General features: G+C 38.3%; 2 protein-coding genes across 4 annotated transcripts; one reads left to right on the top strand and one right to left on the bottom strand.

Annotated features, from left to right (window-relative positions):
• Positions 1 to 15: 15 nt before the first annotated feature.
• Positions 16 to 8792, bottom strand: ITGB1BP1 (integrin subunit beta 1 binding protein 1). Of its 3 annotated transcripts, XM_088052377.1 has the most exons (9): positions 8639 to 8792; positions 7168 to 7268; positions 6427 to 6492; position 6363; positions 6188 to 6266; positions 5318 to 5454; positions 4050 to 4142; positions 1077 to 1226; positions 16 to 366 (listed from the first exon to the last, which is right to left on the bottom strand). In XM_088052377.1, exons 2-9 carry the CDS (start codon positions 7245 to 7247, stop codon positions 295 to 297), a joined length of 678 nt encoding a protein of 225 aa, XP_087908503.1. In that variant the 5' UTR covers positions 7248 to 7268; positions 8639 to 8792; the 3' UTR covers positions 16 to 294. The 3 variants fall into 3 exon arrangements, with proteins under 3 accessions (XP_087908503.1, XP_005521932.1, XP_087908502.1); XM_005521875.3 differs by lacking the exons at position 6363; positions 6427 to 6492 and having other exon boundaries at positions 8639 to 8791; XM_088052376.1 differs by lacking the exons at position 6363; positions 6427 to 6492 and having other exon boundaries at positions 7168 to 7265; positions 8639 to 8749.
• Positions 8781 to 27623, top strand: CPSF3 (cleavage and polyadenylation specific factor 3). Its single transcript, XM_005521930.3, has 18 exons — positions 8781 to 8903; positions 9393 to 9456; positions 9856 to 9953; positions 10905 to 11033; positions 11782 to 11959; positions 13544 to 13633; positions 14619 to 14769; positions 16993 to 17168; positions 17698 to 17856; positions 18619 to 18765; positions 19726 to 19878; positions 20287 to 20395; positions 21133 to 21231; positions 22303 to 22397; positions 22942 to 23029; positions 24712 to 24781; positions 25363 to 25459; positions 27400 to 27623. Exons 1-18 carry the CDS (start codon positions 8833 to 8835, stop codon positions 27499 to 27501), a joined length of 2076 nt encoding a protein of 691 aa, XP_005521987.2. The 5' UTR covers positions 8781 to 8832; the 3' UTR covers positions 27502 to 27623.
• The last annotated feature ends 355 nt before the right edge of the window (positions 27624 to 27978 follow it).

Here is a 27978-nt window from a genome sequence, read left to right on the forward strand (position 1 = left end):
TCTCAGACAATGAGGTAGAAGCAAGTGTCAGTTTTATTTTACATTTCTGCAATATTGACATTAACATACAAAACATGATTTAGGAAAAAGGGAAATTGTGTTAAATATAAAATCCTGTAATGTCCTGAAGATGGAATCTTCAAGTCATGTTTGGGGAATCCAGAGTACCATGTGCAAGGCTGTGTGGCTCTTTTGCACAGTGATTCTTTCCCAGGGCTGTGTGTGGCTCCAAGCTGTCCATGGTGTCACGAGGAGCCCCGGTGCCTCCCACACAAACACTGCTGCCGAAGGAAATCAGGACTTCTCCGACATTAAAACTGAATCAAAGGCTGTAGACAACACTTTGCAAATGGCTTGTGCTTGTTCCTAAAAACCCCAAACACACGTTAAGGCTTTCTGAAGAACTTCTAAACTTCTCAAAACTCATTTTAAGCAGAATGGGTCCTTCATTTTGCGTTGTGAGAGCAGATATCATCTGTCTGGCCTGCAATGGCACATATAAGCTGTCTTACAAGAGCTCTTTTGAACCAAGTCAGAGTTGCTGGCTGTCAGCATAGCACGGCACCAGCACTGAGAATGTAATTTCTTATGTTCCTCCAGAGCTGCCATACAAGGGTCTGTGTCATCACAGCATCCTGATAATGAATTCTCCTACTCATAAGAAGGGATCACCTCCCTTGCTTAAAAATATGGCTGAATCCTCCATTACCAGAATTGTTACTCCATCCTTTCCTGCTCCATATATTAAGAGGTTTTTGTCTTTGGAAGTACAAGTGGAGATTGTCCATAGGAGCTGCCATAGCACTCTTTGGACTGGAGAGAGCTTTCTCAGGTGAGTACAATCACTGACAATTTTAGGGCATGTAGGTGTTTTCCTCAAAGCTGATCCAATGTAGGCAGCAGGGCTGTTTTCCCCTCCTCAACCAGCACACATTTATACTTTTTTTTTTTTTTTTTTTTTTAAATTAAGCGATCCTACTGCCAAAAAGCCTTCACAAGGGCCTTGGGTTTTAGAATCTCCCTTTACAATCAGAATTCCAATACTTAATTTAAATATTGAAAGCATAAACTCTTACCAAACTATTGCATTGATATACCCAGAGGCTGCATTCTTCAGAGGCTGCATCTGTTGTCTTCAAAGCCAGTAAACTCTTTCCTGCTCCCAGACCATCATCATAGCACACCATCCGTACAATCAAATAGAGAGCGTGCCTATGTAACACATCCTGAAAGCACATGGCAAATAAAAGTTACTCTGGAACAGTGCAACAGTTTTTCGGTTTTCCACATTTTTAATCTCACTTACAAAAGAATACTTCAGATTTGTTTATAGGAGAAAAGTTTTCCTTGGTAAAATTATTTCTTTTTGAGAGTTTAGTCAAGATTTTAAAAAGTGGTGGTTAAGCACAGATTTAGCTTTAATTTTTGCTTCTATTTTAGAAGTCCGTATTCCTACGCGGACTATGAAGACAAGCTGAGAAAGTTGGAGTTGTTCAGCCAGGAGAAGAGAAAGCTCTTGGGGAGATTTTGGGGTACCTTCTAGTACATGAAGGGGGCCTGCAAGAGAGCAGGAAAGGGACTTTCTACAGGGGCATGTAGTGAAAAAAAAGGGTGTTCAAATGGCTTTAAGCTGAAACAGAGTAGATTTGCAGTAGGTTATTGAATTTAAGGTAAGAAATTCATTACTATGGGAGGCACTGTAACATGTTGCTCAGAGAAAGCTGTGGATGCCCAGTCCCTAGAAGTGTTTGAGGTCAGGCTGAAGGGGGCTTTAAGCAACCTGGTCCAGTGGGAGGTGTCCCTGCCCATGGCAGGGGGGTTGGAAATAGAGGATCTTTCAGATCCCTTCCAACTCAGCCCCTCCCATGACTCTATGATGACATTCCTGGCCATAATCTGCAAGTGCACATTCGCTTCCCACCCTCACTAGCCCTCTGTGACAGGTGGGACACTGTTGTTCTGGCACCGAGGTAACTTAAAGCAACTTCTTACTTTCCCAGGATTTTTCCAGACAATCCCCTGACTCAGTCTTGGCAAGGATACACACAAGAATCTGTTCCCAGAAGAGGATATAGACAAGGTCATTTGCTTTGGGGGGCAGTAGCCACATGGCTGTAGCCAGGCTGTTTGTGACCTAAGCCACAGGATGTGTCCTGACTCTTCCATAGATCTCATCTGGGAGAATTCTACTCTCCATCAGAGCTGCAGGATTTCCACCATAGTCCCAGCACTTCTGATTTTGGCCATTCCAGAAAGGGATTGGCAGAAGACCCCCAGTACAAGGTCTACCCTACACAAAGCCCTTCTTCTCCAGTCATCCTGCCCTCTGATCATACTCATCTGATCTATTCCAGTCATACCATCTCCAGGGTCTTAGGAATTCTAGACAACTCTGTTTTTGTGTTCTGTCAGCTGAATGGTCTAAAGAAATGCCCACTTTGATACAGAAGCTGTAAAAATGAGCAGTGAGCTTGCTGCCTGCCTCAAAATGCTGGAGGGAGAGCCCTTCACCAGAGCCCTAAAGTCATCTTGCTGAAAAACGTCTCCATCCTGATGCTCACTCAGCTCATTGCTCATGTTGCTCTCACAATCAGCATCTACCATACTCGGCAGCTGGAGCCTGCCTGGAACTTACTGGATCCACCCTCCCATCTCTGTAAGAAAGATGCCAAGACTGTTCACCAAATTACTAGTAACTCCCAAGGGTTGCTTGCTTGGAACTTGCTACAGTGCTAAAGTGTATGTGGATTATCACTAAAAGAATTCTTTTGAGTACGGTCTCCTTGCAAATTAATTTCTTCCCATCCTTTCCATATCTTGGAACTCTGTGAAAAAACTTCAGTGAACTAACACAATGAAGGACAAATTAAATGACACACAGTGACACAGATGTAAAAAGCCAGAATTTGGGGAACAATGTAATACAATAAATTGTCAGTACAAGCTAGCTTAACCACAAAAGGCTTTATCTGCTTGTGCGTGCTTTCAGATTGAAGACAGAAAAGTGATGCATGAAAGTCTTAAATTAGCTATTTGATCTTTATCAAAGCACAAAGGAATTTAAATAATAGCATAACCTATGTTTTTCATGAGAATTAAGGATTTAGGAGTGCAAAAACAGAATTCAATAGAATTCAAAGTCTAAGTAAAAAGTACTACCCTTCCTGCCAGGCATTAGAAACAAGTGTTTTATTTTCTGAAGGGACCAAGGAAAACTTTTTGGCTCTCTTCAGAGCATTCAACTATTAAGCAATTCTATTATCCATGCTCATACTTGAGGCTTTTATGAACAGGCATTGCTGGGTTGTTGATGGGTCAAGGCTTCATAAGGCCAAGTATTTATGGTATCTGGGGCTCTGAAGGCAACCAGAAGGAAACCACATGGCTGCAACACAAAGCTACACAAAGGCAAATGGAGGGCCCTGGGGAAGAGACCGGATTTTTATTTTTAGCAAAGAAGCTACTTGAAGTGCACTAAAGGAAAATAAACTACATGTAGGAAATGATGCAAACAAAAAGTAGGCTTGATCAATAAAGTGGAATCATGAGGCTTTAATGCTGGAGTGAACTCTAACTCTTGGTTTAGGAGTGGAAGGATGGAACTTAAAAGAGCTGGGCAGCTCAGGTATTCGTAGAAAAACCCCATCCTTTGTTTTTCCCTCTTCACAGAAACACCAAGAGGAACTGCCTTACTAACTTGGGCTGAAGAACATATGGTTTTGGCTGCCACAGTCACACTACTTTCCCCCATTAAATAATGGCAGGACAGCCACAGAGGAAGGAATATGTGCCCAAAGAACATTACCAAAGGCTTGATTGCCATTCTTCTGGTGCTCTGTCTCAAAAGGAATGGCTTTTTGTCATAAATCCTACCAGGAAAACACAGCTGTGGAGATACGACATAAAGCAGTGCTGCTGGGAGAGCTTGTTTGTTTGACTTTTACTTAGAGCTAGAAATGACATTTTGGTCACACAGATCATCTACCAGAGAAATAAATGAAAGCACTTTTCAGCTCTCATCAGAAAGACAAGTTGGGTGAAGCACTTACATACTGATCAGATGTGGAAACTTTAATGCCGTATTTGGAAACTCCCATAATAAACTCCTCTTCACCTGGAACAAAAGGTAACTTTCCATCTTGCTTTGGAGGGAAACAAACAAAAGCCTTTAGTGCAGACAGAAGAACATGAAAAATAAAGATACATAACAGCAAACATAGTTATGTGTACTTGGGTGCACTGGGTCACCACAAATCCTGCTCAGATCCTGCTGTGCGGGGTCGGCCCAGCGCTCATACACTCGCCCAGTCTCTTAGTGTTATGTGAAGTACATTCAGGGGAGACTGGACATTAGAAAGAATTTCTTTACTGAGAGGGTGACCAGACACTTGAACAGGCTTCTTAGAAAGGTGGTTAATACCCCAAACCTGTCAAGTGTTCAAGAGGCATTTAGACAATGCCCTTTACAACACATTTAACTGTCTGTCAGCCCTGAAGTGGTCACGCAATTTGGACCGGTGGTCACTGTGGGTCACTTCCAGCAGAAACACTCTATTCCATCCTGCTCTATTCTACCCTAAATATTACATGGTTCCAAAAAGGAATTTATCATTTCAGGGGAGAGTTTGGCCCTATGGTCAAATAAGGTTGGCTGAAAAATCATGCATGGCCTGTCCTGCTGCACTGACCCAGGTGATCTGTGTTCCACTGGCAGCACTTTTATTGTTTGGCTGCAAAAATGGTTTTAGCACATATTCAGAAAGATCAAGTTGCTGCACAATAAACAGACATTCCATGCTTTTAAAAATATATAATCAGCTACCTAATGAGAACAACCAGTTATGGCTTTTAGTACAGGAGTAAGTACACGCAACCAGAGCTTGGCAAGGATGACCCAAATATTATTCAGGTTCTTTGGTCACAGGTTCATGAGTGATTGCAAGCAGAAACTTGACATTTTCCTCTATGGGAAAACTTGACACTACTGAAGAATCTGAGGAGATATTCCTTCCTGGATACTAATCCTAATAGTGCTGGAGGCAATGCAACAGCTTTCAGCTGGGACTTGTTCCATAAGGACTCATGAAAAGGGCCTTGGCTCTTAGCCTGCTTCTGCAGAACAGTTCTCTAGGTGCATCTCCAGTTAATTAAAATTATAGAACTGTGATGTCTTTTGAGATTCATAGGTTAAGTATACCACTTTCTTCAAGTAAGTCTAAAATTTACAGATGTCAAACCACAGGATAAATAAAATAAACACACACCTAAGTTTAAGATGTTTTGACTTTTTTGGTATTGCCTTTTGTAACCCACTTACCTGTGCAACATCTATGTAATTTATCAAGTCCAGTGGCCCTTCAAGACTTTTGCTCTCATTGTATTTCAATTTTTCAATGGCACCAACATATTTAACTCTGAATTCTGCACATGTATCAGAATTACTATTGCTTTGTCCTGCAACAAAGTAAAACAAAGCCATTCTGAAGACTTGCAGAACTGTAATGCTATTCTAATTGCTGTTAACAGGGCTAACATATGAAATTCCCTAATTTTGCAGACTTTCATCAAACACTTATCATAGTGTATTAACTCCTCTTTAATGACACGTACTGGGTTGATTTAGAATAGACCTTGGTAAAGGCAACAGTTTCATACGCACCCATGATATGGCACTGTTTATACCAATTCAAATTTGGAGTTAAAAACCTTGAATCAGAAAACATAAAAAAGCTGGTTCTACTTTTTGATGTCTATTTATTTCAAATTAACTCTTTGGTCGAACAGTGATACAGTGTAATCTCGTAAACAAGTAAAATCAAATGTTATTTCCATTATTTTGGTGTAGATGTAAACATAGAAAAGCAGAAAACAGCCATCCAAAAAGCTGTACATGATTTGTGCTGGTAACAGACTGGTAACACAACTAAGTTCTTCCTCAGACACTTCACTTTGAAAACAGTGACTAAATCCTAGATGAATTATTAATAATAGAGGCCTAAGGCTGTGCCTGCATGAATCACCAAGCCACCTAATAGATTCACTCCTGATTACAACATATCACTGAACACAGAATCACAGCAGATTACTGAAAATACCTGTCTTAAGCTTTTCCGTTTTTTGCCGTTTTATACAAAGACACAAAGTTAATCCTGCTCCATCCAGACCTGCTCAAGCTCTGATTACATACCTGAACTTTTTGTGGAGTCTGTATCTAGGCTGGCCACAGTACTAGACCTTGAAAGTCCCCCAAGACTGGAATCTACAGACTAAGATAAAAAATCATCATCAGAAGAAAGCTACTGAGAATGTGTTAACAATGCACTTCTAGATGTCCTGCCTCAATTATTCTTTTTTTTTTTAACCCTACATTTTATGTTCCAGTTACTTCAGCAGAACTGGAAAATGGGGAGAAAAAAAAAATACCACCTGTTTCTTTCCTGATGTTCTTTCTGCCTCAATGCAGACTGGACTGATAAAAGTTTATCAGAAACCCTTGAGAAGTCCACAGATATTTTGAAAAAAGGAGGAAATGACAGAAAAAGAGAAAATGAACCTTAAGGTTATGTCCAGAGAAAAAGGAAAAATAAACCTTAGGGTTATGTCCAAACTCGTCTTGTACTGCATTTTTACATGAAGTAATTGACAACTACATGCTTGTCACCAATACTTGAAATAACACAGCAGAAACAGCACCTTGGAAAATCCAGAATTTTCAACTGATCATTCCAAAACTGATTAAACAAAACAAACACATTATTCAAAGTTAAGAATACTTTTAGAGATACCGAGAAAACCAAAAAGTACTGAAGAATAAACTCATTCTTGGTACTTGGCACCAGGCGCTCTCTTTAAAGACAAAATTTAAGAACAAATGTACTAATTTTCCTTCAAACCTTACTATGTGCTGCCAGAAAATCTTGTGTTTGTGCAATTTGCTGTGGAAGTGGCTAAGTATTCATCTCAGAATCCATGGGCTTTATGATGGATATGTATTTTTAACTCTCATAACGCAATCTGAGGAATCGAAGTAGAACGTTCTCCTTGTGGAAAATGGCATTTTATGGAAATCACATCCTACCATCAGTGCAAGTGAACCCCTGAAATGGTAACTTGTAAGAAACCAAGGTGCTTCACAAAGAGAATGAACAAACACCACATTCAGCTTACCTTGCTTTTAGTGCTGATTTCACTGCTTTGTGAGCTGCTGCTGCTGTGTCGCTTTTTTCCTTTTCTAAACATTTTTTCATAATTGGATCAAGGAAGATCTTCTAAGTAGAAAAAAATAAAAATTAAAGCCTGTCATATCATTAAGGGAAGGAGGTCCAGGCAAATACCAGTGACTGCATCCAAAGCGGACCAAAAGCGGAAATTTGCACAGGACTCTGTGAATGGAGGTAGGAATTCTACTCTGGTGCTCTTCACGTGTGACTGGGGAAAGTTCTTCAAGCTCTCTGCTAAAACTTCCCTATCTTTCTGAACTGCCAAAAAAGGCTACTACCTAGTTTACAGACTGTGGCAAAAGTCAGTTTATAATCCACAAACAGATTTAGAAATAAGGCAAAATTTAGAATTTATATTCCCACCTAAATGTATTAGGTGATTTTTATTTGTGACTTCAATCTAAGTGCCCATGTGCCCTATAAAGTGCATACAACACATTCCCTGCTCCAACGACTGTGTTTCCAGAAAAAAAAAAAAAAAAAGCAAAATCTATCCCTCATCCCTCCCGCGCTGACTAAACACCCCAAACAAACAAAAAGCCCAAAAAAAAAAAACCCAACCTACTTTTGAAGAACTACTGACCGGAATACTCATAGAAGCCGCCATTACCACTTAACATATTTGTGAAAATTCAGAAAAATGAGTGGTACAAGTACTGCACTAGAACTGATTTACTGGGACTTCTGAGCGCATTCCAGAAGCATATGTCATGTGCCTGTCCTACTACAACCCTGCTTCACTAAACATTTGGCTGGCCAGGGTCAAGTAACAGATGCTGGCTCCCTATTTCTCCGAAACCCTATTTCTCAGCTTCAGAAACAATTATTTTCATTACAAAACTTCAGAAACTTTGAGCAGGTGGAAAGAAAGAGGACAGTGGGGGATGGCAGCCTACGGAAGACAGCTCACACTGCAGAAAATAATGGAAGAAGCACAAAGCGGAGCCGAGATGTGCGATGCGGTGATGGGTCTCAGTCCCTAGGCCGCCGCTGTGTCCGTTACTAAGCAAACACTGGGTCCCTGGCGGACTAAAAGCCACTCTCGGCAGCCAGCAGTGCCCAGGGCAGGGCTGTTCCCAGCACATCCCCGAGCCCCGGCCGCCCCAGCTTCAAGCACGGATGTGCCAGCGCCTCCTGCACAACGCCTGCGGCCGCACCAGGAGCGCGTCTGCCGGTTCTAAGCGGCCGAGGAGGAGGAGGCTCAACACCGACTGCTCCGGAGCCCCCTGGCTGCCTTACACGAGCCCTCAGCAGCTCCCGGGCTTTCCGCGGAGCATCTCTGCGCCTGCGGATGCAGGGAGCGGCCTGGGAAGCCGGGCAGGGCAGCACCGCATCCCGCCCTCGCTTCTCTCCCCGTTCCTCCCTCCGTCCGTGGCCGATAACCCGACAAGTGACAGAGCGATGAGGCCGCTGCTCACCGGGCGCGCCGGGCCCCGCTCGCTGCCGATGCCGCTCCCGTTCCCGAAGCCGTTCCCGCGGCCGATGCCGATCCCGCTGCCAATGCCGATCCCGTTCCCGATCCCGCTGCCGTTCCCGCGGCCGATGCCCTTCCGGGTCGCACGGGGCGGGCGCAGGCGCGGCGCGGGGCGGAAGGCGGCTGGAGCGCGGCGCCATGGCGGCCAAGCGCAAAGCTGAGGCGCTGATCCCGGCCGAGGAGAGCGACCAGCTGCTTATCCGGCCCCTGTGAGAGCCCGGGGGAGCCGCCGGGCCGGGGGCAGGGGGGGCCGCGCTGGGGCCGGGGCAGCACCGCTGGGAGCCGCTTCTTCCCCTGGCGAAGGTGCCGCTCCAGGCAGAGGGTGTTTCTGGTAGCTCCACAAGCGTTCTTTTTGGGACAGCTTGAAGATGCTACTCCAGGCTTATTCCACCCGATTTCTTACTTAGGTGGACTTCAATTATACGTGTCAATAGTTTGAGACTCGAGTGCTCAGTAAAAAACAAAAGGGGCTAAAATAATTTCCTCAGACAGGTTGTTTTTATTTCTGCTGCGTTACGCAGGGCCTCATTTCCTTTGAGATAAGTACAGCTGTTCAGGTACTTTGCATAGCTGAGCTTAAAAGGGCCGTGCAGTTTTTATTTCTACAGAGAAATTGCTCCTGGTAAAGGCATCCGGTGAAGTTACATCAGCGCGGTGTGGGTTGTTTCAGGCCTCATAACTTTGATATCCTTTTGCAGAGGTGCTGGCCAAGAAGTAGGAAGGTCATGCATCATTCTGGAGTTTAAAGGAAGAAAAATAATGGTAATTATTGCATGGATATATTTGTATGCCCTCTCAGTATGGTACTTCAGGTCACCGAAGTGATCTGAGATGTTGCAGGTTAAATTCAGCCTCTGCACTGACGTCAGACACTGTCTAGAAAAGGCACGTTTTGTGGTGTTCTGGAGCACTGTAGCATGTATGATGTTAGGCATCACAAAGGCTGTGCTGTAAAATAAAACCATATCCCCATACAGAATGTATGTGCTTCCAACCCAAATCATTCTGCTTGAAATCCAATGCTAAAAGTAACATTTAATGAAGAAAAAACTTTATTGTGTGTGATGCTAAAAATTACCAGTCACTAATATACCATAGCCAAGATGGAAGAGGGTTTTTTATACATTCTGTTAGAAATTTTAACTTTCTTTCATTTTTCAGCTTGATTGTGGAATCCATCCTGGACTGGAAGGAATGGATGCTCTTCCTTACATTGATTTGATAGATCCAGCTGAGATTGATCTCCTCCTCATTAGTCAGTAAGTGGCACCTAAAAGCACAGATAACTTGACATCATGGTCTGAGCTGTGTTCACTTGTAGGTTGTTAAGACAGGCTGAAAATAGGGGTTATTTAGATGGTATGGAAAAATTCTAGTTTTGAGATGTTTTAAAAAAAGTTTGAAGCATCTCCATTTAGAATTAAGGACTGAACATTGAGGATGTTCATTCACTTTTGACATTACAGCTCTTCTCTGAAGTCACTCTGGTTTCTGACTGTTTTATAAACTGGCCTGCTTTAACACTGTTGTGATAGCTCCTGGAGTGAGTTTTCTACACAAAGACTGCAGAAGGGTATTGGTTGTGTCTTTTGCTCTATTGGCTTTGAATTGAAAAAGTTCTTGGAGACTTAGACAAGCTTTGAATGTGGTTTAAGTATTGCTTAGTGGCTGAGAGATGAGGAGAGCTGTTTCTAAATGATGTAATCAGTAATAAAAAGCTCTTCATAAAATCCTGAAGTTTTGTGGTATGTGTTTGTTCTACCTGTATTTCAAAAGTAGTTTCTTAAGATAGTAGAAGTGTGAACAAAGAATTTAATTTTCAGGGATCATGTTTAATCTGTAGTGTGCAACATGCAAAATTAGGATCATATTTGTAGCTTTCTGGTATCTTTGACGTTTAGTGTCCCTGGTTGCTGTTCCTTTTCTCCCTCTAAATTTATATGGAAATTACAAAAAGAAAATAATTCTAATACTATGCATGTAAAACCTTGGGAATTAACGGAGAATTTCCTGCATTAGTTTTACCTTTTCTTGGTTGTGTTTCTAGTGACTAGTCTGCAGAACACTGCATAATTAACAGCAAGGTTGAAAATTCTGTTTCTGGATTTTCATGCCACCCTGTTAGTCCAGTGAAATAGTAAATTATAGATATTATATATTAGTGTTGTGTAATATGAATGTATTAATTTGATTTGTGTATCTATTTTAAGCTTCCATTTAGATCACTGTGGGGCTTTGCCATGGTTTTTACAGAAAACAAGTTTTAAGGGAAGGACATTTATGACTCATGCCACAAAAGCTATTTACAGATGGCTGCTTTCAGACTATGTTAAAGTCAGGTAAGCTAACCTGGGGGGTTCTCTTCCTGAATTATTTCCCCTAAATATCCAATGGAAAACTTAAGGTAAAGCTACCAAAAGTAGCTGGATGAACCTGGCTGTTGTCATAAGTAGCAACATTACATGTATAATTAATGAATCATCTTACTGCTTCGTGGATAGTTTGTAGTGAATTTTAGGCTCCTAAAGATAAAAGTCACTCTTCAGGACAAGGTCAGATTAAATATTAAATATAGAAAGAATGCTGTGTTACTTATGTGTTGGGTTTTTTTACTCTCTTGTATTTTTGTTTTCTTGTGTTTCATGGCGTGACACATCATTTCCATGTGAGCGCAATGGTCCTGAGCATATCTCAACTCAGCTCTTTTGAGCTTGGATCAGAAACCTGATTAACAATCCTCTTTTAACTTGTTTGTTCTGGGCTGGTAGGAAAATCATGGGTCCATGTGGTTTTTGAGGACTGTTACAAGCTAAGTTACAGATCTCTGTCCAGCGCTGGGGATCTTATTGGTACTTTTTGAGAAATACAGAGCAGATTCTTAACTGAAAAGACTATTCTAGCATGGCCTTTCAAAAGGATACTTTAACTCTCCTTAGGTGAGCTACATTAGAGTAGCTGGACTTGATTTCTAACATAGGAGATGTGGTGTTACTGAATGGAAATTTAATTGTCAGTGTGGAAAACCCAGGAAATGTTTTTTCCAGCTGTTCAGATGAGCTGATATTTAGCCATTTCACTTATATCCAGTAACATCTCAGCGGATGACATGCTATACACAGAAACAGACCTGGAAGAAAGCATGGACAAGATTGAGACCATCAACTTCCATGAAGTGAAAGAGGTGGCAGGAATCAAATTCTGGTGCTACCACGCAGGCCATGTTCTGGGAGCAGCCATGTTTATGATTGAAATAGCTGGTGTGAAGGTATTTTCTCTTTATTGAAAGTTGAAATCAAGCCTGAGTACTAATGTAGTCATTAATTATTATTGTCTCTTAACGTTCCACCACTGTGGCTGGAGCTGTCCAATAGACTTGGACTCAGGTCAAGGTGAGAGGCCTTGGCTTAGGACATGTATTTTCTCATTGATTAAAACAGGCAAGTGACACAGATCAGGTAAGATGTTTGGATTGTATGGGAGTCTAAGACAAGACTCAGACTTGGGACCACTAAACATGTAGTTTCCCTTGTTGGTCTGATCAGAGGCAGGTGGTAGCTGAGGCAGTTGTGTGTAAGATGCATTTTAGTAAAATCTGTGAACAGGTATTTGTTTCTGTAGTTCTCATTTATGTCCCTGCCTGTCTCAAGTGCTTAAATGGCATTTGTCAATGTATATGAGTTAAATTTTTCTCATAAGACTCCTATGCTAAAGTAGCTAAAGAAAAGAGATTATTAATTTTAAGCACAGAGATTAAGTAAATTATATAGTCATAGGCAGTACTGTGCCAAACCCAGATATTTGAAACATATCTCATGAATTGGAGTTCAGCAGGATGATCACTGTGTAAGGAAGGTTTCACACAGCCCTGAAGAGGGAAGAGAGAAAGTGGTTCTGAGGCTTGCTACTCTTTGTTCATCATTTATAGTGATTGAGAATTATGAGTTTTAACTTCAAAAAATCCTAGAAATAGAATAGGGTTTACAATTATCACAATAAAATTTAGATGTCTTAGTGTTTCTTTTTTGGGTTTTTTTTTCTGATTGAGGCATGATGAAGATTTCCCTCTTACTATGCATGATTCAAATAGATTTGGTTTCAATATCATTATTTTAATTAATTCCCTGTGATAATAGTTTACCTGGCAGACCAGGTGTCTGCTGTGACTAACTGTATGTTATTTATTATTCACATTTTCATCAATGGAATTATTGTTAAATTAAAAAAAAGTCAGTTTTTAAACCATCAGTTTGGGTGCAGAGAATTGCATTCCACCGTGCAGTTAAGAATCTATTAAAACTAAATAACAATTTAAAATTACTTCTTGGTGTAATGGGGAATATGATTATTCCATTTGGAAAATGAATTAAATTACAGACTTAATTTTAGTATCTGAAAGAATTAAAATAATTTCAAATAAATAATTTCATTGGGTTATTCATTATGTTTGCATTCTGGTATGTAGATGCAGTTTGATCTTCAATTTACTTCCTCTTATGAGTTGCTGTATTTTATGTCTCTTTTTACTTCTTTGTGTTCAGTGCAAGTATGCAGAAGACTGAAAATGGTACCTTGATATCTGAAATGAAAAATAAGAGCTTAATAATTGTTTACGTGGTTTTGTTGGAATTATGGTACTGCTTGGAAAGCCTTTACTACTGAGATTTAAATACTTGTATTGTAGTACTGTTGACCTACAATTGTAAGTGCTGCTCACATAAGAGGAGTCTTATTTAAAGTACAGCTGACCTTTTTATCAAAAATTCATTAAAACCATCTTTGCACACTTTTTAAAGGCTGCTGACTGGTAGAACCTATAACCAGAACACCTGCTTCTCTTTGTCTCTGACAGCTGTTATATACAGGTGATTTCTCAAGGCAGGAAGACAGACACCTGATGGCAGCTGAGATTCCCAATATCAAACCAGATATTCTTATAATTGTAAGTTTTGCAAAGTTATTTCTTTCTGTTAGTGATTAATTATGGATTAGGGGTATGACTTAGTTAAAGCCAAAACAGAGTGACAAAGAGAGTGGAGATTTAGTGGTAGTGATTTGTGTTAAATATTCAGAATACCTGGGTGTTCAGAAATCCAACATTGCTTTCCATTGTATTGAAAAGTCTAATTGTAATTTTAAAATTCTTCTGATGAAGCTGCTTAAGACTGTAGACAAACCTTTCTGAGATGGGAGATTTATTAGATTTCAACTTGTGTTATACCAACACAAATTTAACCAGATGTCTCTTTTAGTAGGTCCTAACCTACTTCCAGATTTGTTAAGAATTTGTCCTCGGTGGAGGTACACTGAGTGCTATCCATATTTTTGTTTTCTGAATGAAATTATTTTATTCTGAATCCATGTTTGGAAAACATCAACTCAAGGGAAATTTTATGAGTAATACTTTTAGCTGGAAACAAACACTGGGAACTTTTGAAATTATTTTATTTATGTGTCCCTTCTAGCTGTTCTCTGTAACTGACAATCTAATTTTAAGTCATATCAAAATCTTGTATGTTTTGTAATTCCTATATTTTGAGTGTGGGGTTAAACCATGGCACATGTACCACTGTGGGTTCTATCAGTGTGATCATCAAAGCTCTGGCAGCATTTCCAGTTAGGAAAATAAGTGTTAAATTTGAAATATCTTAAAAGAAGTGTTGAAATTAATAGCTCTAACTTCTTTAGTGCTAACAGGATTTGTCTCTCTAAATTGCTTGGAGGGATTTGGGAGAGGGGAAGCTTTGGTTATTTGCCTTGGCCGGGTGGTTTTGGGAACTTGGGGGTGGCTTTGACTTTTCCCTCTCTTTGACCTGTCTCCCTCTACTCCCCAACATGTTAACACCAGTATGTTTCATTGGGTTCAGAGAAGATCAGGAATTATTCTCTGTGCCAGCCCTTTTAATGCTCTGTCTCTCCATTTGCAGGAATCCACATATGGCACTCACATTCATGAGAAGAGGGAAGAGCGGGAGGCGCGATTCTGCAACACTGTTCACGACATCGTGAACAGAGGGGGTCGAGGTCTCATCCCTGTGTTTGCCCTGGGTCGAGCTCAAGAGCTGCTCCTAATCTTAGGTATGTACCTTCCCAGCTCCTCTTAATGGAAAGGCACATAAAGGGTTTTAGAATGTTTTCCCTGAACAGCTCTTCAGCAATTTTATGGTGTGTTATTTGGCTGATGATTTAATATATAATGCATGTTTGTTCAAATGCAAAAAGTCCAGTAAACCAACCAGCAGTTCTGCTTTGTGAAGTAGGATGGGAGATCTAGAAAGGAAGAGGTGATGGTGTGGTAATATGTGCTTGGCTTTCAAATCTTTTTGAATCAGGATTTCAGCAATTAGGGACAATTATTACTAATAGAAAAACAACCAGTTAAAACAACAACTGTTTTACTTAAACTACTGCTAAAAAAAGGGCTATATTTTCTTCCAAAGTTCTACTATTTTTGCGCTTTAATTCACAAACCTGAATGAAAAATGCTTTATAGGAAAAGACCATAGAAGACACTTTTAACACCTCTGAAGTCCTGATAATAATGAAAAATAAATTAGGCTTTTGAACAAAAATGAGTGAGAATTACTCCTGAACATAACAAGCTACTTCACATAAAATATATAGATAGTTGTTACAAGGTACTTCAGAAAAAAACGGTTTAAAGTAAATTATTCCCAGGCCTCTTTGCTTCCTTTTTGCACATTTAATTTGTACTATGTTACGTGATTTTTTTCACTAGCCTTTCTGCTCATTCAAAGGCTGGCAAGATCAAAAGATAACTATCTCAAGCTTAAAATGCTTATATTTAGGGGTGTTGAATATGAAGTGTTCCCTACACTACTTGAGATTTTTCTCACTTTTCATTTTGGTTTAGCTCAGTATTAGAAATTAGTTTTTTTTCAAAATATCTTACTTGTCTATTCAAATGGTAACAAGAAATTCAGATCTAGGCATGGGGTAGTATTTGATGTTTAGAATTATTTACGACTTCTCATTGATTTACAGGGGTATTTTTAATTTATAGAGAACATAAAAACTGAACATTTTCAACCTTGTGTAGCCATTAGGGTGTAATTTGTTTGCCTGTCTTTGCTGTGTGTAGATATTAAAGTGAGTTTCTAAAGATAAGCTTGAAAATAAATCTAGGAGAGCTAGACATGCAATTGAATGCTTAATTAGATAGAAAATGCAATTGCATTTCACATGCCTATGCAGTTGAGCCTGCAGGCTTCTGTGTTTATTTTTCTTCTTTCTGTAACTGTATGAAAAAAATACTGTGTTATGGTGTAGAAAATTATGATGATGAATTCAGTTTGTGACTGGTTATCTCTTACTGGCTGTTTCCACCTTACACCTGAGCTTATTAAGGTAGCCATGGCAGTGAGCCCCTCTGAAATGTTGTGAGAAGCTTAGCCTGCAAATCAAAAATGTTAGGTAAAAGCACATTGTAATGTCATTGTAAATGCACAAATACAGTCAAAAGAGTGTACTGCTATTTTTGGATGATTGTGCCTCAATTGTGCAACATAAATATCTTTCAGACTAGCAGAACTGTATCCAAATGGAAAAAATGGATAAGTTACATTTGTATAGCTGCATTCAGATCTCTTCTTTGTGCTTAGGAAAGGTCATGGCTACTGTCATCAATGATAAGCTAAGTTGTGCATAATGGAGAATCTTTTCTTGTTTTTGTTCCAGTTGGGCTTGTAAAATATAACTGTTGGTGCTATACAGGAAGGCTTGATAATAATTGAGTGATTCCTTCTTACCTTGAACTGCATGGATTTGTTTTACAGAATGTTCATAAAGTGAATTCTCAGAAACAAATCTGCATGCAGATGTCCCTGGCTCTTGGATGTATAATTAATATTTGACAGGGATAGTTGAGCTTTATTGTAGAGGTGTAATAAAACTTCTGTTGTCATAAATGTGGACTTACTAGTGTAGTATAATGTGTACTTTATACCTTGTAGCTGAAGGTGATGGTTGATTGAAATTTGACCTGCTAAAAGCATCTGACATTTGCCTTTGTCATGTTTGTTTGTTTTTACTGGTTGTATACAGTTCTAGCTGGTGACTGTTTTAGAAAAGGAGATGAAAGCAAAGAGGCTGTGATGGTGATTTTCTGTACTAAAAATGAAAAACCTCACTGGTAAATCTGTTTTACTAATGTTTCTGAGAAGCACACACTTTAGAAATAATCCTGCGGATGGAATTTTGTTGTTTGGTGGCTGGGGTGGTTTTTTGGTGTGTTTGTTTGTTTGTTTGTTTTTATTATTTTTGTTTGTTTTGGGGTTTTAGATGAATACTGGCAGAATCATCCTGAACTCCATGATATCCCCATATACTATGCTTCTTCTTTGGCAAAGAAATGTATGGCAGTTTATCAGACATACGTCAATGCCATGAATGACAAAATCCGCAAGCAAATTAACATCAACAATCCTTTTGTTTTCAAGCATATTAGTAATCTGAAGGTAAGCTTGAGATTCTTACAAAAAGGTGAACATGACAGAAGAGCTCATATTTGCTGAATAGTTTGCATGTTTAATATCCTGATATCACAGAATATTCAGAGTTGGAAGTGACCCACAATGATCATGGAGTCCAACTCTGAAGTGAATGACCCTTCCAGGGATTGAACCCACAACCTTGGTGTGTTTTTAGCACCATGCTCTAATCAGCTGAGTCAATCAATATCCTTAATATCCTAATATATTGATTAGGTCCAGGTTTATATCTTAATTACCTGCTGTTCCAGTGCTTAGAGGGCTGTTTGAGGGAAGCTTATGCCCCAATAGTTTTTCCACTATAAATCCCTGTGCTTGCAGTTTACTCCTTGTGGGTATCAGTAAAAGGAATTTTCCTGAAAAGGGCACTTTTTGTGAGGATGGGGTATAATCTGTGAACATAGAGCCCTTCTTGCACGTTGTTCAAGGGTGCAGCTGGGCTGTCCTTCATTTAAATGAGTTGTGATATTCTGATATTCTCACGGTGTCTTTCTAGAGTATGGATCACTTTGATGACATTGGCCCGAGTGTTGTGATGGCTTCCCCAGGTATGATGCAGAGTGGCTTATCCAGAGAGCTGTTTGAGAGCTGGTGCACAGATAAGAGAAATGGAGTCATTATTGCAGGGTACTGTGTAGAAGGAACTCTTGCTAAGGTGAGCTGCTAATGTACCACAACCTCTTTATAACAGGTAGCATTCCTGTTAGGTTTTAAAAGAATTGGTCAATAGCAAGTGTCTTTATTTGGTTTACTGAGATTATTGTTGGGTATGTATGAGTATGTAGTCAAAACTGATTGCTTTTGGCTAAAACTAATGAGAAGAACAGAAAATTTGCAGATGGTCATTTCCAGTAATATTATATAGAATAATCTTCTCTAGGGGCAGTTATCTTGTAATGAGAAAGAATGCTTGGTACTTTAGACCTCTCCACTACTTAATTTTTCAAGAAGATAGCCCTAATCCTAGTTCTAGATAAGTTGATATTAAGCATAACACTTGATTTATATGTCAGACACCAAACTGCCTTGTGCACCTTGTGCCACTGACTGTAGGGAATAAAATCCTTCCAAATTCCAGCAGCTATGGGCAACCACAGCATCTAATTTTGCCTTTAGAAATATAAATCATTCGCTTGTTACTGGTTTGATACAAAGAGAGATTTATCTGGAAGAAGGATGAGCCCCCAGATCTGCTGAGGATGTACAAGATGAAATAGTGTGTGTTGTGCATGTGTTTCTCATGTGTGAGTGTGTTTTCTGGGAAATTTGAGAGATTTTTTTCACTGATTCACATTTAATGTGGCTGCCACTATTATTTCATTGATTTTTTAAAATGCAAAACATTAGTTATACGGTGTCTATAGGAGGCTTTACTTTTTTAATTAAAAAAAATAAAAAGGTGCTTTTTATTTTCTAGCACATCATGTCTGAACCTGAAGAGATCACAACTATGTCAGGGCAAAAACTCCCCCTGAAGATGTCTGTGGATTACATTTCTTTCTCTGCTCACACAGATTATCAACAGACTAGTGAATTTATCCGGGCCCTGAAACCTCCACATGTGGTGAGTATCCATCATGCCCATTTCTCCAAAGTGGGATTCATCAAACCAGTTCACAGCCTTGAGTCAAGGCAGGGACTGGTGTCTAGCAGTAGCCAGCATCCCTGTGCTTTGAATAATTAAAGGTGAAGATTTTAATCATTTTTTGTCAAGTTATCTTAGCAAAGTAAAAATCAGCTTGTTGAGTGTCTGCATGTGGGATTCCTGGGGATGACTTTACAGACAATGGTATAGACCATAAACTTGTTTCAGCAGTGTTTTGAGCAAGTAAGATGCAGTATGGGACAGCACTGAGTTGTGAACACTAGTATTAGAATAATTCATTGGAATTGGCCCTGAAATAAACGAGAAAATAAGAAAACAGCAGTTGAAGGTATGTGCATATAGCAAAAGACAAAGGCAACACTTTGAGGGAAAAGTGTGAGCAAATCATGGGAAGAAGGTGTGAACGACCAGAATATGAAAATGGGGACTAGGATCTGAAACTGGTGGTTAAGCAGTGTGCAAGCACAGATAAGAAAGAAAAAAATTATCACATAAGACAATTGACTTGGCTAAGAAAATTGTGAACTGTGATGCATCCTCTCAGAATTGTGTGTTTTTATCTACACACAGACACAAAAATATGAAGATAGCAGGCTTCTGTGGAACTTAAATTAATACTTCCCTTTCATAATACAACAATATATTTGTGTGTGAAAACTTAAATGGGATCTCTGTAATGCAGTCTGCTTGATAGCATGGATTTTTCAACTAATACTCAGGGTTGTGAAATCCCACCCTTTGAATAATGCAGAGAATTCACAGACACAACTGCAATTGAGTTCATGTTTCCTACAGTGTGATCTCATGGAATTGCATTTTTATAAAGATGAGATAATATGGAAGTTTTCTTGGATAATTTGCTTACATGTCTGGTTGGACAAATAATTTCTGCTAAAAGGGAAACTGTCATTTTTATAGATTTTAGTTCATGGTGAGCAGAATGAAATGGCCAGACTGAAAGCAGCATTGATACGGGAGTATGAGGATAATGATGAAGTTCATATAGAAGTTCATAATCCCAGGAATACTGAAGCTGTGACATTAAACTTCAGAGGAGAAAAACTTGCCAAGGTATGAAATCAATGTTTTCTTCTATGGGGAACAGTATTTTCTTCTGGTGTAAAAACTACATGTTATTTTCCTAGCCTTTATTTTTGATTTATTTCTAATTTCATGTTTTTCAGGGTCTCAAAGTATGTGAGTGTTTTGTGTTTAGTTGTATTTGTGGTTTGGTTCAGGGGTTTTTATTTTGAGGTTGATTTTTGTTGTTTTGGGTTTTTCTTTGGTTCTTCACTCTTAAAAAGTTTTCTTGTGTTATGTCTCAAAGTTTCTAGGTTACTCTGACCTTCTGTTGTTTTCAGAGTTAATTTTACACTCTGATTTTTCTGAGAGAACCATATTTCATGTCCGCAATTACTTGAATCTGTGAATGCTTCAGATTGCCTTGTATGCACTATGCCTTGTGCTTTTTCTCTCCAGGTCATGGGATCTTTAGCAGATAAGAAACCAGAGCAAGGACAGAGAATTTCTGGAATCCTAGTTAAAAGAAATTTTAACTATCACATCCTTTCTCCATGTGATCTCTCCAGTAAGTACAGTGATGTGATCAGTGGGTAATTGAAACTTACTGTGTCATTAAATCACTTACATTAAAACACAATTCTGGGATTTTTCCTGCAGTTTTGTGTTTCATAAGCAATTAGTGAACATCTTAGTTTTATTTCTTATTTGCCGTAAGTTCGGAACTATTGTAGTGAGACAAAAGGCGTTTAACTTATTGTTCACTCAAATTTAAAATCTTTCCTTTCTCTAACAGAAAACAAGCAAAATTCCGTTTCCCTTCTGGTTACTTAAAACCTTTTCCTCTGCAAGAATATGCATAAAACATTCCAGTGAGAACCAAAAAAAACCCTCAATCAATAGTCCTACCATTTGCTAAAATGTCATTAGTTTTTAGTGTAAAAAGCTACAGAACAGAGGAAATATTTGTGTAGTCCTCCTATGATTTTATTACTCAGGGAATTGATCTAGTCTCAGAACAGAAGAGGAATTAAATCTAAGGTCAGGAGAGCTTGGGGGGAAAGCAGTTCTGCTGCCCTAGTTAATTGTTTGTCTCTAATAGGCAAGATAATAAAACAAGCTGGTTTCCTAACCACAAATGTATTATTTATCTTATAATAGATGCTCCACCTTCCTCTTTATAAATTGCCCTTTTCAGCCCTCTTGTCTTAAATGTGTCGATGCCATTGTTTATCTGTAATGGCATTCTTAGGATGTAAATTCAGAGGGCTGATTTTTAACATGTACTTTTTAAAATGGTTTCAGATTACACGGACCTGGCGATGAGCACAGTGACCCAGACACAGGCCATTCCCTACACAGGCCCTTTCAATCTGCTTTGTTACCAGCTGCAGAAACTCACTGGTGCGTACTCTGGAGGACGTGAGCATGATTTATACTGGCCAGCTTTTAAAACAACTTCCAGTCTTCAGAGGTCTTCTGAGTGGAGATTTCTTCATATTTTACAGCTTTCATTAGACTATGCAGCTTCTGCCGGATCCAGTTCATGAGTGTGACACAGCTTTGGGGGGGATTCTACTGTATTCATATTACAAAGTGATGAGCATATAGCAATATAGAGCACAGGCTGATTTCTGTCTCTCTCAGCCCTCAAAGTGAGTGCTCTGGCCACTCTGATAAAAACTTTATTAATTGTATCTTGTATCTCTAGCCCCAAATGGAATGGTTAATGTCATCCAATTAATCAAAACAAGAGCTCTGCCCTCCTTGGTGACAGACAGCCTCTTCTGTGCACTCCCCAAGAGGAATGAATTGGCTTTTCCTGGATGAGAAACCATTTAAACCTGACACTGGGATGATCCCCTCTGCCTGTCTCTGGCTTTCTCAAGTGTTAGGGTAGCTCCTATCTTAGGTACACATGCCTTGCAGGTTCCTTTCACAGATTTAAAGCTCAGAATTTTTTTAATTCTCTAATGACAGAATCCTAATTCATGTCACTAGTGAAAAGAACACCTATATTCAGTTGAGGTTCAGGTCTTCATAACCCAAGTGCTACCAGGCACACAGTTTCCTTTTTGTTTAAGCTGTATGCTTATGTGAGCACTGTGTTACCTTTTAAGGGGGTAAGAGCTGGTTACTTCTGCAAATGGAGCAGAATTAACTGAATTTCTCACGTGTTTTCTTTTTTGTTGGTCTACTCACTCAGTGTACTAAGCTAGTCAAATATGAGAATTCAAACCAAGTAAAATGGCCAATATTAACTTATAAAAAAACCCAAAGAATCCAGAACAAAGAAAATAATAATGTCATGTAAGGGAAGAGAGTATGGGGTTCCATTTTGTGAGCTATTCTGGGCAGTTGTCATAACAGACAACCCCTCTTATTCTTAAACTGACCTACTTTTTTATGCAAATAAAGTTAGTCTTGCTTCCAGTATAATTTCATTATTGCTAACCATTTGTTGTCACTTCTTAGGTGATGTAGAAGAAATAGAAATCCAACAAAAACCAGCCCTGAAGGTTTTCAAAAATATTACTGTGATCCAGGAACCAGGCATGGTAGTCCTTGAGGTGGGCATTGGTGAGGGAGAAAGAAGTATTTTGTTCTCCAGTTTCTTCAAAATAGTACCATAGAGATACCATGAAGAATTCAATGTTTTAAGGAATTTTCTGTTGTATGACAAATAGAGCGAAGGCTAGAACGAAGTTCCCCTTGAGCTGTGGTCCTGTGTTATTTGATTTATCCAGTGCCAGTTGGTTTTTTTTGCTGTATCTCATATGAATATAATGGCAGATTTGGTGCCCTTTTTTTCATTTGGCAGATAGTAATTCAAAATAACATCAAATGGTGTTCCTTCCTCCCCCAAAGAGTTGTGGTAGTTAATTATTTTGTAAATGTGCTCAGAAGCATTCAAAAGCTTGAATTTTTCATGGGAAGTTACTGGAGTGCACACAGTTAAAAGTAGTTAATCATTTGGTGTGAAATGTATGACAGACATTTGAAGCTGGAATTCAGAGAGAAGGAAAAAAAGAGAATGCAATTAATATTATATTGTCTTTACACTGCATTATTCACTCAGTCCAAATTGTGAATTTATATTTTTTTGTCTTCTAGTGGGTGGCAAATCCTGCTAATGATATGTATGCAGACACTGTGACAACAGTGATACTGGAAGTTCAGTCAAATCCCAAAATACAGAAAGGTATAAGTTTAGTGTATGTTTATTTAACTGAAGCATTTCTTCCAATTTTTATTTTTTTTTTATTAAATCAAGCTTAGAGGGAAATAATGCCTTCCAATAGAATGCAGTCCCCTTATTGTATTTCCTTGCCTTATGGAACTTACTAGGGAGTAAAAATTTCTACTTAAAAAGAAGAATTACAGGTTGATCTTCATTATTTATGACACGTTAATTTGTGGAAACTTTCTCTTACATAGCAACCAATAACTGGCTGTGGAAAATGTGGCCTTATTTAGAATAAATTTTAAATCTTATACAAAAAAAATTTATAATGATTAAATTTTGTATGGCCCAACACAGGCCATTTTATGACTATATGAATAAATAGGTGTTTATTTTCACTGGATTACCCCTCATCTTTTTATTATATCTTTTAACAGTTTTGTCTAAGAGCATAGCAGTCAGTGTTCCGTAGGTGTTTAGTTCCGTAACTGACTCAGCACATTTGTTAAAAATCCTTTCACCTGAGTTTATAGATTCCCATAACAGTTCTTACTTTGTTCAGGAGTAAAAATTTTGGGTCACCTTGACCCAAAGAAATTCAGAGTGTAATTTTCTGATCTTGGTTGTGATAATTTTCAGTATATATTAGACCTTCTGAGCATGTCCTCATGTTCTGCTATATGAAATGAACCAAAACTAGAAGCTTTATTTTTGAATGATACTTTGACCTCCTCTTTTTTTTTTTTTCTTTATACAGATGGAAAAAACCATTTTGCTATTTTGCCGGGTTTTTTTTTTCTTATTGTAATATCTGCCTTAGCCTGATTTTTCATAGTCCACACTTTCTCTGTATGATTTGTTAGTGACAGTACCTAGATTTCCATCCTCCACCACCCTGAAATGAATTCTTTGTATTTTTATGTGTCTTTTAGTATTATCTCCCATGTTGTTTTATGGTGCTGATTTTGTCAGCTAATGTCAGGTGTGGCTTCTTTCAGGATTTTGTTTGTTTTTATTTGGGATAAAAACATTCAAAAGAGTTCTTGCAGTTGTGTGTTTTACAGTATGTTCATAGGATCAAAAGAGATATTAACAAAATATATTTTAATATCTTAAGTTATTGTTGCTTAGCTGACCATGTGCCTGTGTTTACCTTATTTCCAGGATAAAACTAAATCTTCTTTAGTATGTTCAGTTACTGCATCTTATCTATGGAATGGTAAATTGTAATATATTTATTCAGGTTTTTTTATTATTATTAAGATTTAAGCTTGGTCACATGCAGTTGTAAAGCTTTTCAAGGAATTTCTCAGAAACTTACGACCGTGTTCTGAATTCTTCAACTGGTTTAGAAGTACCAAAAACCAGTTTTTGAAAAGACTTAAAGTTTTATGTATCCATCAATGAAAAAGGTAGGTGTAATGCGTGTTAACAATAAACAGGAGAAGTAAAAAGTCAGAATGTGAATTACAAAATTTTTTATTTTAAAATATGGTAAGTACAGAAATATATAATGGAAATGTATGCATCTCCTTGACTTTCATAGTTTTTTTAATACATTTTTAATAAATTGTTTAAACATACATCTTTAGTTATTGGATTGTGTTTCAGGAAAGTCAGTTTGTGAATAGCATCTATCAATTAGCCATTTTTCAATCCCAGTAAATGCCTGTGAAAGTAATTTTTTTTTTTCTTTTCAGCTGCAGTAAATAAGATTTCCAAAAAGATAGATATGGATGTATATAGGAAGAGAATGGAGATCATGCTTCAGTAAGTTGGTATATGTTTTTCTAAAGGAAAATAAGCACTGTTAATTATGTAAATAGAATAGTCTTACTATAAAAGGGTTTAAAGATAGTTATATAAAAATACTTCATGCAAATTTACTTCAGTCTTAATTTTTGTGAAGGTCAGGAATTAAGTAAAGAAAGAGGTATGGTAAACAGTTCTCAGCACCATTAAAATTTTGAATACAGGGCCCAGTTATATCTTCCAGAAGCAGATTTTTAAGTTGTCTCCAAAAATTATGCTACAAATGGTTAATAAAAACAACTTGGGATCACATCTCTCTTAAAACTTTCTCTGATGTGTATTCTGGTTTTTGTGTAGAAATCTTGCCTCTTTGAAAATCAAAGGAATCCTTCCCTTTGTTTATGATGAGATTATTTTGGTAAAATACTGTTATTTGATACCCTCTGTCATAATAAAGATTGATACTTTTAATTATATTGGAGTGAGTTAAATAATAGTTGCTGAAAGATGATCCTCACCTGACAAAGTGACCCCAGGGTTAATAGAAAAACCTAAGTTGGCTGTTTGGCCACACCTTACACTCAGGATCTTTGCTTTAGGGATATGTTTGGAGAGGACTGTGTGAGTTCCAAAGATGACTCGGTCCTGTGCATCACAGTGGATGGAAAGACTGCCAACATTTCCCTGGACACTCGGGTATGTAAAGCAAAGCACTTCTGTGTGTGCTGTGTTGAGCAGTCCCTTGTCTGGCACACAAGTCCCTTGTCTTGCCTACACTGTCATGTACTCACTTGCTAAGGAAATGTACTTGGTATCAGAACAGAGAGCATTCTTAATTAAAAAATGCTAGCAGTGTTTAAGCAACAAATGCAGCACAATTGGGAAAATCCCCAGTATTCTTCAGCAGCCCTGAGTTAACCCACAATTTTTTTTTAAATGCTTTTAAAGCATGGCTCTGGTCTGAATAATTGAACAGTAGGAATGTTGCTAATAATTTTTTTGTCATCTTGATCCTTTTGGAGCTAAATTTAAAGCCTGAAATACTCACAAAACGAAATACTTTATTAATTTACTAGTTTGGTCCAGAATTGGATGTCATGCATGTTAGAAGTGTGCTTTAAGAAGCATCAAACCTAGTTATTTGAATAATGTAAAACTGTAAAGAATGGTTAAAGCCATGTCCTTCATGTTCTTAAGCATTTTAATGTGTTGGCTTTCTGTCATTATTAGTAACATATTAAACATAGCTTGTATATTGTTTCTATTCATAGTAATAATACAATATAAATTAATTCTATGGAGTAGCTCTCACATGCTCTCCTTAAGGGGTCACAGCAAATATTTTAGGTGTTCTGCAAGCCCAGAAAAAAAGGTTTGCCCCTGCCAAAAATTTGTTACCTATTGAAACAAAACAAATGAATGTTAATTGCCTTAAGGGAATAGTGAGTTACAGTGGTTAACACACAACTTGTGCCATCTCTTTTCAGTTCTTTAATAAACATTGCTGCATTTCAGTTTGTACAGAAAAATACAGGACTTGTGAAAGAACTCTTGAAATAAAGTAACTAGACTAGAAAAGAATGCATACTGCTTAATCAAGAAGTTTGATTTCATTTTTATAATTCGTCATTATTGTTAGAAGATTTGTGTAGTGACCCCAATGGCAGTCCAGTTACAACAGGGTGTATCTTTGTAGTAGTTACTGTACAAGTCTGCGTTGGCAATGGCAAGCTTGTGCCATGGTGAACCAGATTTTACAAGGCGGATCTTCCATCCTTCTTCACGTGTATATCTATCTTATAAAACTTCAGTGGCTTTAAAATAAAAAGCTGTTTAGTGTAGATCTGACTGGTGAGACATGTGGATTTATTTTTTCCATGTCAACACAGTGCTCTCACAGTTAAGGTAACTTTAACAACATTGCTAGATAATGTTAAATACATGTTTGCTATTTTAAGTGCCTTTTCTCCTCCAAACCTTTATGGTTGGAAAGAGTTACTTGATCAGAAGAGTAACAAGTTAATCCTGAATTAAAGGAGGTATAGTCTTAGAGTGTAGAAAGGCCACAGGACCAAGAACAGTATTACTACTCAAATGCTGCCCTTTGTTTCTGAGGTAGAGCAGTCAGGAATGTAGATCAAGTTTCACATTTGGGGTGGGCATCCTTCTCTAGGAAAATTTGTTTTATTGAAAAATTAATATATTTGGATTATTTTTGTGTAAATATCATCAAGTGTGTGGGAACATTGGTGTGGTGCCTGTACCTCTAGTGACTGCATGTGCTTTGCAGTGTTAATCCAATACAGTGTGAGCAAATTCACAGATAAAACGAAATCTCCAGGAGCTGAATCTTGTGAGATTTTATTTGATTTAGAGTGAAATGTAATCCACAAAACTTAATACATTTTACATAGCAGTTTTGAGCATGAGACTCGAAATTAAGCTGCCTTTTCCTCAGAGGACTTGCTTAGGTCTTCTCCGAACTCCTCTACATACTGGCAGACCACTGAAAAACATACAGTGCTGCTCTTGATAATTTCCACGACTGCTTTTTCCTTTCCCCTCAAGAGAGTTGGTTGCTTGCTGAAAGGGAGCAGGGCGTGCCAGCTGTAACATCCTTCTCTTTCTGTTCCCAGACGGTTGACTGTGAGCCAGGAAGTGAAGATGACGAATCCCTTCGCGAAATGGTGGAACTGGCAGCACAGAGGCTTTATGATGCCCTCAGCCCTGTATACTGACCTCTGTAGATAACCTAGGCTGTCTAAAAAAAAAAACAAAACAAAAAAACACTTTAAAATTTTCAGTTTATTTGGGCTATTTTTCACGAGTAAATAAATTTTTCTTAAGTCAAAGGATTGAATTCTGTGAATGTGAAAGTGCTGAGTTATTTCACATAATGGATCAGCAAGCTCATAACAACTGTATTGGTGCATCTAGGTGCAATTAAATCAGGCAAACTGTGCTTATGTTCTCTTATGTGCACATATGAGAAATAATTCGTAACCTGATACAGAATTACAAAGATTAAATGGAGTTTTGTATTTTTGAATATTAAAGCCAGTTGGAGGATAAATTGGATGTACTGAGTTTGCACATATAATTTTGTTCCTGTGGAGGAAGTGATTGCCTGCACATTTGTATCTACTTGAAGTCAAAAGAGTCTTGAACACAATTGAAAATGGAATCCACGTTTGCATGGTGAGGTTAGTTGGAGC

This window comes from Pseudopodoces humilis, chromosome 3, assembly GCF_049639895.1.
Source record: "Pseudopodoces humilis isolate 2021_Gansu_Grassland_sample_001 chromosome 3, ASM4963989v1, whole genome shotgun sequence".
Lineage (NCBI taxonomy): Eukaryota > Metazoa > Chordata > Aves > Passeriformes > Paridae > Pseudopodoces > Pseudopodoces humilis.